This window comes from Psammomys obesus, unplaced genomic scaffold, assembly GCF_907164565.1.
Source record: "Psammomys obesus unplaced genomic scaffold, mPsaObe1.curated_primary_1811, whole genome shotgun sequence".
In the NCBI taxonomy this organism is placed as follows: domain Eukaryota; kingdom Metazoa; phylum Chordata; class Mammalia; order Rodentia; family Muridae; genus Psammomys; species Psammomys obesus.
Genome location: NW_026586383.1, coordinates 10,615,714 through 10,625,515, shown reverse-complemented (window position 1 = coordinate 10,625,515; position 9,802 = coordinate 10,615,714). Strand labels below are relative to the sequence as shown.

Sequence of the window (9,802 nt, the reverse complement as noted above, 5' to 3'; positions counted from 1 at the left end):
CCCTCTTCCCCCTCCCCTCTCCCTGCCCTCTCCTTTTCCCCTTCCCCTCTTCCTGCCCTCTCCCCTCTTTCTCCTCCCCTCTCCCTGCCTTCTCCCCTCTTCTCCCTTCCCTCTTCCTTCTCCCCCTCTTTTCTTCCTCCTCCCCCTCCCCTCTCCCCCTCTCCTCCCCCCTCCTCTCTCCAGCTTTCAAGTGTGCTCTCTTTTGTCTTAGTTTCCACAAACCAGAAGAGACAGGAGGTACCATCTAAGTCTGACTCACTCTTCAGTGAACCAGAACTCAAGCTGCTTCCCAGCTTCTCCTTTCTCTCCTCCTCCTCTCCGTCAAGGCTGTCACTCTGGTGCGTTTGGTGTGTGGAGCACACCATTCATCAGCCGATGGACATGGACGGCTGTGCCCTTCCTGGCTGGTGGTGATGACACACAGTGTGGTGTCGCTGGAGCTGCTGGCTCTGCTGTTCTCCTCACTTCTTTGGTGACTGCTCTGGTCTGCTGGGGCGAAACCATTTGCGCTTCCGTGACAGACATGAGCGCGGTATTTTCATGTATTTCCTGAGCATCTCTTCTGCTTTTGAAATGTTGGTTTCCTTTACCCACCCGTTGTTTTTTGTTTGTTTGTTTGTTTTTTATTGGATATTTAAGTTTATCAACCTTTTGTTCCCTGTTCAGACCAGATATTGGCCCTGTTAGGTGCAAGCTGCCCAGATGGTCTGCAGGCTGTCTCCTCGCCGTGACTACTGTCCCTGTGCCACGGAGCATGCGACTTCGTGCAGTCCCTGTATCCCCAGGGCTATTGGCGCTCTGCTCAGACAGTCTCTGCCTCTACGGTGCCTTTAGCTGTTTCCCGAGTGTTCTTCCCTCGTGGATTCAAAGCTCTGGGTCATGCATTAGTCTCTGAGCCATTGTTAACTGCTCTTTGTACTGGATGGCAGACAGAGATCCAGTTTTCATCTTCTACATGTGGCTATCCAGTGTTCCCAGCAGGATGAGTTCAGGGGTTGCCTTCCCCACAGAATGTGTTTTACAACGTTTAGGGAAAACTTTGAACCTGATGGCCAGACCCCAGGAAAGACTGGAGGTCCCAAGATTAGAGCCACACTGGGATGCCCTGCCTTCCTGCCGCTGTGCCCCTCTGGGCTGCCTGCCAGCTGCAGCGCCTCCGGTGCCTTCAGGCCACAGACTCTGGACTGCTGTCCAGGGCGGGGAGGTGGACTCCCCCTGAGCTACAGAGAAAGGGGCCCTGGTGGGTGGACAGAACGTGGCGCGCACAGGCCCTGAGAGCCTTGCTCTGCAGCTCCCCTGTGTGGACCAGACTAAGGCAGCCACCAGGGAGTGTGACAGACAGAAACCTTGCCCTGAGTGAAGGCGGTGAGTGCACACGGTCATCGATTGTGTGGACAGGGCAGTGAGCAGGGTGGGCGTGGGGCCCTCCCTCACCGGCAGCGTGAGACTCGAACCAAGACCCCCAGAAGGGAAGGAATGAGCCAAAGTCTTCACAAGGGCAGGTCTTGAGAAGAAAGATGCCCAGGGAGATGACAGCGCTGAGCTCCTCCAGGGAATGAACATGAAGAGCTCCAGAAACACAAGAAGCCAGTGTGCCCTGAACACAGGGAGCAGGAGGGGGCAATGGAGATGAGGTCACAGACTGACCAAATGGCCCCTGAGGGGATGAAAATCAAGAGTGGGATGACCTCACTGGCTGCCGGGGCCCAGGAAGCCGCAGACGCACAGGTGATGGAAGCAGATGGAGGGGGAGGTGGTGGTGAACCACTGGCCAGGCAACACGGCCATGCTCCGTCAGAGAGCGTGGTGCCAGTCCCAGACTGTGGCACGGACACTCGGCCTAACTGTTGCCCACACCCGCCTTGCTAAGGGACTCATCAGCCTGCCTTTCCCCGAGATCACTCATGCTGGCCATGTCTTCCTGGACAGTGACCCTGCTGCTCTCGGAACAGCTAGACGGAGGGGCCTGGGCAGTGCCGGGCTCCCGGTGCCATCTCAGCACCGCGGCCAGGAAAGCTTTCAGACGCTGGCGGAAGCGGCGACTGCAGAGACAGTACAGGCCGGGGGTGAAACAACAGTGGAAGAAGGCCAGGCTTTCCGTCACCAGCAGGGTGTAGTCCAGACGGTGGCTGACCTCGCAGCTCCCGAAGACACGCAGGTCCATGAGCGAGTGCAGAAACATGGTGAGATTGTACGGGAACCACAGCAGGAAGAATGCCGCCACCAGGGCTGCGGACATCCTCAAAGCCCGGCCCTGGCCTGGCGGCCTCAGCCTGACCAGAACGCAACCAATGCGGGTGTAAAAGAAGACCATGGCCAGGAGTGGGAGGAGAAAGCCCAGAAGGTTCTGCTGGAAGCGCATGTAGAGCTTCCAAACGGTTGCTTGCCCACCAAAATCCGCATAGCAGTGCCACGCACCATCCATGGTCTGGTGGGCCCGCACGAAGACCGCTTCTGGGACAGAGATGGCCAGGGCCGTGGTCCATACTGCGGCAGTGAGAAGCAGGTTCCTGACCCGGGTCTGCGGTCTGTGGAGGGGCTGAGCGTGGACAATATCCAAGTATTTGTCCAGGCTCATGCAGGTGATGAAGAAGATTCCACAGTAAAAATTAATAGTGTAGATCATGCTCACCACCTTGCACAAAAAACTGCCAAAAACCCAGTGCCAGACCACAGAGATGGCCCAGAAGGGCATTGTCACTACAAACAGGAGGTTGGAGACGGCAAGGTTCAGCAGGTAAAGCTCGGTTGCCCGTCTTCGAGGCCCCCAGCGGAGCAACAGCCCCAGAAGAAGGAGGTTCCCAGCCAGGCCCAGCACGAACAGCAGGCTATAGACGGCAGGCAGGAAGACTCTGGCAAAGACCATGACCTCGTCCTTCCTGCACACCAATATGGTCCCATCGTCCGAGTAGTCGTAGTCGTAGACGAAGCTGCTGTTCTCAGACGTGGTGAGTGGCAGCGGGGAGACGGCGGTGGGCATGTCTGAAGCTCTGCAGAGGACCAAAGCCACAGTGAAGCCTGCAAGGTGGGCAAAGCTGTATGCCAGCATCCCCTGCACCCACACAAAGCTAGAAGCATCAGGCACATCCATAATCCAGAACTCCTCCAAGGCAGACACAGAGGTCAAAACACCAGCAGCTCCCAAGCCAGCTGGCCTGTGCCAGTAAAGAGACTGAGGCATGAGTTTGTTCTCTGACATCCACACGTATGCTCCCATGCTCTCTCACACACATGCAAACACACACATACAACAATTAAAGAAAGAGACCTAAACCATGAAAGAGCCAGAACAACCCTCCATCCTCAAGCTGAGACCTTTCTTGACGCTGTGACTGAACCCCTGAAGAGCCTGAGGTAATGTCCTCAGTGCACACAGTACAAGCTGAGGTAACGGGCAGGTAGATTCCACATCCTTGCAGGAGCATGGTCTGACCTGGGCTATCACCTCTCCAGGGATTTTAATACGTGGACCCACAGTTGCCAACATGTAGTCATGGAGCATGGGTTTCAGTGGCCTGTAGGGTGGCACAGTTGGCATGTATCTAGCCTGGAAGTTTCCAGTACATGTGTCCAGGAGTGTAGCTAATGTCCAAGCCAAATCTATTTCCATGATGCCTCTGATATGAGAGCAGGCCGGATCCCACACAGGAAGTGGCAGTCTTTAGTTTTATTCAACAAGTTTCCATGCACAATAACTGAGCAATGTTGGTCTATATTAGTCTTCTAAGCTAAGGTTGCTACCTCCCAGCCAAACTCCTCAAGATACTTGCATTTTAAGGCTTTCTTGTTCTGGCTGTTTTCTTATGTTGTCTCATGAACCTCTCCTCGAGGCTGAATGCTTCTTTATCCCTCCTCTTGCCGGAAACAGAAGTGCAGCTCTATTCTCTCTTCTGCTCGGTTACTGGATGGTTAGCTTTATTGACAAAGCAGAGAATAAATGGAGAGCAATGTTTACACAAACCTGAGACAGGAGATTCTGAGAATAAGCATTACCATGCCATGTCCAGATTGCAACCAGATATGGGGGCAGAGAAATCAGCTTTTGACTAATACAAGGGTAATTACACAGTGCACAATAACATTATGCCAGCAGCACATTCTGAGTGAGACGCTGAGCTCGGAACTAGAACAGAATCATCAAGTCAGTCCAGCGCCTTCAGGCTTGGCCCCCAGAAACCATCTGTCTCCTCTGGACCAAAGAGATGAATGGCATGAGGCAGAGGCAGGCAGAAGCAGCAAGTTCAAAGCAAGTCTGGCCTATACAGGTCAGTTCCAGGATGCCCAGGGCCACACAGGGTTTGGTTTAAAAACAAAAACAGGTTTTCAAAATATTGGCAGTATCTGCCAACTGACTGCTGTTTTCTCTGCTCCCCTCTCCACTGTAACAGGGCAAGACAGAGCAGGCGTTTCCTCCATCTTGTACTCTTGCTGAAGCCATTTCAGGTTTGACTAGAATTTTATTTCCTTGATGGAGAATCTCATGGAAAATTATCCAACTCTCTTCTAAAAGCCTGGGGTCAACATACCCCAGCTAGCTTGTTAAATTTGTTTGCTTATGCAGAAGCTCCTTCCCCTTCCAAGCCAATCGCTTATCTCAGCTTCTGCTAAACTGCTTGCTTGCATGAAGCCCCTCTCCCAGACCCTGCCCCTGCAGCTACCAAGTGGGAGGCCAGGATGTGGGTTTTGCTTTCATTAACCCCTTGTTCTGGGCATCCAGTGCTATACTTATGTCCCAAATGCCTGAGTGTGGTCCCAGCCAGCTGAAACAGACTTTCAATTAGCTATAAACTGAATCTGAGTGCTCTTATCTGGAGGGATCCCCTTACACCATCACAGAGCAAGCCCCCAATTATGCAACTCCTCAGCAGACTTGCATCTTTGCATCACTCTCCCCCATACCGTGGTGTCTGGAATGACATCTCCCAACCAATCAGTGCAAGTGGATGCCCATGGGGACCCTGATCTGTGGCTGTCCTGGGCTTGTGAGTTTCCAGGCCCAAGAGCCTTCAGAGCTATAGCTGTGATTCCCTCTTTGCATGCCTAGAAATGCAGGTGTCATCTTTGATCAAATCCCCTGAGGGTAACGGTATTTAAAGCTTGGAAAGAGTGTGGATTTCTTGACTGTGGTGTTTGTGGGGTAGCCATTAGCCTCTGGCCTTGGTTGCACTCTGACTGTTAATTGCAAATTTGTTTGTCATTTTCTCTGCTCCCTTTCCAGTTCTCTTGCTGTTTTGACTTTCCTTTCTTTTCAGAATTCTTTCTCCTTATTGCCCTGAATCCTCTCTTGTGGGCATGCTTCTCCCTGCTTTGATGAGAATCTGTCCTCAAGCTTTTAAAAATATACAAAGCCCGCACACTCACCTACAGTCTCTGCACCGTGCTGTAGCCCCAGCTTCTCCTCTGCACTGCCTCCTCGCCCCGTCCATCAGCCTCTCCCACAGCCTCTGCAGCTGCTCATCTCTCAGCCCATGTGAGACCTGCATTTTAGGGTGCACATGCACAGGCATTTAGCGGTTCTGTTCCCATTTTAGAACGTGCGTGCTGCTTGCCACGGTAGCGGGCCGAGCCAAAGTGTCGGTGGCTACACGCCTTTACACCCCTCAGGCAGAGCGTGGACGCCCTATTCTGTGCACCCCGACCGTGGGGGTTTGCTGCTGTTGTCTTCGTTTAGTTTGGTTTGGCTTTGAAACCAATCCTCAGCTATGTAACCCTGGCTGGCCTAGAGCTCGCTCTGTAGACCAGGCTTGCTTTGAACCCGCTCTTGCTCCCTCCTTTTTGTCTGTTTGATGTTAGCACTTCTTACTGGAGTGGAGGGATTCCGCATGGTGGTGGGATTTGCATCTCCCTGGCTGCTGAGGCTAACTCTGGGGGCACGGTAGGGTTACTGTTGGCTGCTGTGTCAGCATCTTTGCCCTCTTGTTTTTGCTTGTTTTGCTCCCTGTGCTCTGATTATTCTGACTTTGAACTTGCTGTTTGGCGGAAGGTGACCCGGTCCCCCGCCTGCATTCCCAAGCACTGAGACTGCAGACATGTGCTATTATGCCCAGCTAATCATTTACTCATTTTAAAATCAGATGGCTTGGTGGGGTAATGGCTTCAGGTCCTTATATACTCCTGGTATTAACCCCCTGTCAGATGAATAATACCCTGGAGAATCCGGAGGATTCTGATGAGTCTCCCCTCTGTCATGTTTGGTTCATACAATCCCATCCCGCCTGTGCTTTTGATGTCCTATCTAGAAAGCCTGCACCCATACCTATCCTATGCACTGCCATGTGCTGAGCAGGGAAATAGCATGAACTATAGCACGGATGAGAGAACTTAAAGCATGCTCAATCCTATACTGAGTCACAGAGAGAGAGAAAGAGAGAGACACAGAGAGAGGAAGAGAGAGACAGAGAAAGAAAGGAGAGAGAGAGACATAGACAGAAAGAGAGAGAAAGAAGGGGGCAGGAAGACAGAACAGGGGAGAATGAGAGCGTGATGTGCCTGACATCTGTGAGCATCCGCTGGTCACTCTGGCTGGTGCAGCTTGGCTGGCTGGCTAAGTGTGCGTCCGTTTCCTACTGCCTGCCCCATGTTGTCTCTCAAAGCTGCTCATTTAGCCAAAGAGGATGCCCTTCTCTTTGGTCAAAGCTGTAGGACTAATGTCACTCCCCTGTTAGAATGCGAGACTAGGGGCCTTTCTGTGCAGCACATTGTGCTGTTCACCAGAGGGGAGGGGCCTTGGGGAGGAGAGAGCAAAGGGCAGCGGCGCTATGGTGAGCCAGTGGGGACGGGCTGTGGTGCTAATGGGCCAGAAGATGCAAAATACACACCTGCTCCACCTGAGCATCGGCCTCCTGTTCTCCAGCTAGTCCAGTTCGCACTCATGTTTGTTTATGGCCTAGTCTCTCCTGCCTCACCTCCAGAACTGGATCGCCACCATGTGCTGCTATGATTCTGCTTTATAAGGGGCTTGTGTAGCGTGGTTTTTCCTTTTCACATTCGTTGCGTTGCTTTCCCTAGTTCTTTCCAGCAGAAGGATTGTTTTTATCCTCTAAGAAGAATTTTGAAGGAGCTGCTGGCTTAGGAGGCTCACAGAGGGCTTTGAGCATACACGAGGCTGGGTAAAATAAAATGGTCTGGGAGCGTCACCCCTCCCATGGGGCCTGGAGAACTCTGCCTTGGCCTCTGCCCTGCCTTAGGGCTCCTGTCTAATAGCATGGGGACCAGATGTTGGAAAGTCATACACAAATCTGGGAAATTCTCTCTAGGACCCAGCTCCTCTCAGGCCAGCCTTGCTGGGTCCCTGCTCCGGTCCTGTGCACATGGCCTCTCCTGACCCCAGGCACCTCCCGTTCCTGGGCTGGTGTCAGGAGCTGAGCTGAGGAGGGGTACAGGTGAGGGAACCCTGCTGAGGCTCAGGGCTCATCAGATGGCTGATAACTGCATCGAGCTGCTCTCTGCACCTCCAGCCCTGGCCTTGATCTTGACCTGATTTCTCAAAGTCCCTGACTTTTGCTTTAGCAAATATGCAACCTCACAGATGCTTAGATCAAAGTCAGGGTCAGAAGCTTCAGTCTGATCCAAGCCACTTCTGAAGGTCTCCCTTCCCCCACACTCTGGGACGTTCTCCAGGCCTCTGAAGCAACTCGCCTCGAAACACTTTGATCAACAGGACCCAGCTGACTCTGCAACTATGTTCCTGTGCACACGGATGGATGGCACATACCTGCCTGGCCGCTGGGCAGGCCTGGAACTGGTGAGGGGCTGTAAGCTCCTGCCATTTTCACTTTCCTTACGTTCATTTGACTTTTCTGTTAAAACCTTGAGAGGAATGAGCTGGGCACACCTTAGCGTGAGTTTGCAGGTGGTGAAGATGGCTCTGCAGGGGAGCTTTGGGGACCCAGAGAAGCTCAAAGGGCTCCCAGTCAGAGGGCTGCCAAGGTCAACCTCAGCTGAGCTTCCCTCTCCTAAGCCTAGGCTGTGGTGGTGCCCGTCTCCAGTCCCTGAACTCGGGGTGCTTAGATAGGAGGGTCAGAAGTTTAGGATCATCTTCAGCTACACAGCAAGTTCAAGATGAGATGAGGGTACATTAGAACCCATCACAAATAAAGTAAAATAGAATAAAATAAAACCTAAGAAGACCAAAATTAATCAAACAAACAACACCCATAGTTCTATCCCTATGGCACGTGGCCTTGTGGGCATTGCCACGTGAGCTTACTGTCAGGGAAACGTGGCTTTGTGGGCCATACCACGTGACCTGAGCTCGCCTGGAACTACCCCACTGGATGCTCAAAGGCGTTTACGGAGACTTCCATGTTCCAGATGGCGAAGAAGGCATGATGAGTTAACACCCAGTTCCTGGAGCCTTGGAGGAGCTGGATGGAGTGAAAACTCCAGGGCGAAATGCTGTCCCTCGGCCCGAGGTTCCCTTCCACCACCTTAAATCTTAAAGACCTGGCTCCCATGGCAGAGCTTCTGCCCTGAGCAGCTTAGGCCAGAGAAGGCTGAGGAGTCTGGATCGGGCCCTGAGGGTGTGCAGCCGGCACATGAACTTGGCAGGCAGTCTGTGAGCTTTTGTGCAGCAACCAAAACTGCAGTCCGTGACAGGAGACACCAAGCATGTGGGAGAGGCCACAGTGGGCACTTCCCCACACTTGGAGACCCCCACACTCAACTCAAATTGTCTGTTGGACCTTCATCCCCATTACAGGCTCAGACCCCAGTGCTGCGGCAGGCACCCCTCCTTCTCCCACTGCCCCCAGCCAAGAGCTCTTAAGGACGAGGTCAGGTAGGTAGGTCTCCCAAGAGGCTGACCTCTGCCCATCCTAGCAGCGTGTCCTGCAGGTTATGCAAGCCATGAATGTGCAAACTGTTCAAACACACCAGATGAACCTGACCTCACAGGTTCTGGACTGCAGAGGCCGCTGAGCTGCTCAGTGCCTCTGCTGCCTCACCCAGGACCAGCAAACCAAGCCATGACATAAGCACCCGCGAGGCCACCCCTCCCTGCAGCACCCCTGCCTGGCCCCTGGCACTCACACAGGGTATCCTGGCCGGCCTTCCTTTACCCTCTGGACACAGAGCTGGCTCCCCCTTAGTCTGGGGGCTCCAAGGGTGACAGCCGTGTCTCCAGGACTCTTCCGTGCATCAGGATAGCGTTGGCAGAATGATGGCATCTGAACGGTGGGGCTGCCTCTCTCCTCCCTCTCTCCACTCAGCTTTTCCTTTCTGATGTTGTTTCCTCCCAGGCACAGCTGGGGCCAGCTCTGCCCCCGCAGCCTCAGGAGCCTGTAACCCAGAGCATGGCCAGCCCAGAGCCTCAACCTGTTCCACCCTTCCCTAGGAGGCCCCTGATCGCTTTGGGGATCCACTTGCTCGGCTTCAGATGGCCCCTCTAGCCCTCAGCCCAGTGGTGCTACATTCTTGATATTGTTCCTGGCCCAGCTGTAGCTGGAGATGGTGGGACAGCCCCAGCAACTAGCTGCAGAGCATCCTTTGGCCTCAAAAGAGCTGCACACAGATAGGCATGCCAGGCACCAAAAGTCTGTCTCTAGGGAATTGGGGGCAGCATTGGGCTCTCTCCTTCCCTCCCTCAAGGACTTAAGCCGTCAGTTATTAAATTGCTACCCAGCAATTACACAGCACTCACCACAGGCCAGGGCCCTGAAGTCTCATGACTTCTCAGCTTCTCATTCATTCCATCTCTGAAACAGCACTAAGGCAAGTACACTTTCATCTCCGTGAGGGACCAGACAGGACTGGTCAAAGTCAAAGGAACTGGCCAAAGTCACTCGGCTGGAGCCACCTGAGC

The 9,802-nt window shown here is 53.4% G+C and overlaps 1 protein-coding gene across 4 annotated transcripts in view; it reads right to left on the bottom strand.

The window, feature by feature from the left end:
* The window catches only part of Ackr2 (atypical chemokine receptor 2), an 11,815-nt gene extending 2,035 nt beyond the window's left edge, over positions 1-9,780 (bottom strand). Inside the window, exons 1-4 of one of the 4 annotated variants that reach the window (XR_008719489.1) lie at positions 9,641-9,778; positions 5,362-5,477; positions 3,771-3,913; positions 260-2,990 (exon numbers count right to left, since the gene is read on the bottom strand). Coding sequence is in view for 3 of the 4 variants with exons in the window: in XM_055601725.1 (XP_055457700.1) it covers positions 1,841-2,980 (1,140 nt within the window). In the remaining variant the exon portion in view is untranslated. Of the gene's footprint in view, positions 1-174; positions 2,991-3,770; positions 3,914-5,361; positions 5,478-9,030; positions 9,617-9,640 lie in introns of those variants that run through there. The other 3 variants (XM_055601725.1, XM_055601726.1, XM_055601728.1) reach the window with 3 other exon arrangements.
* Between the last annotated feature and the right edge of the window lie 22 nt (positions 9,781-9,802).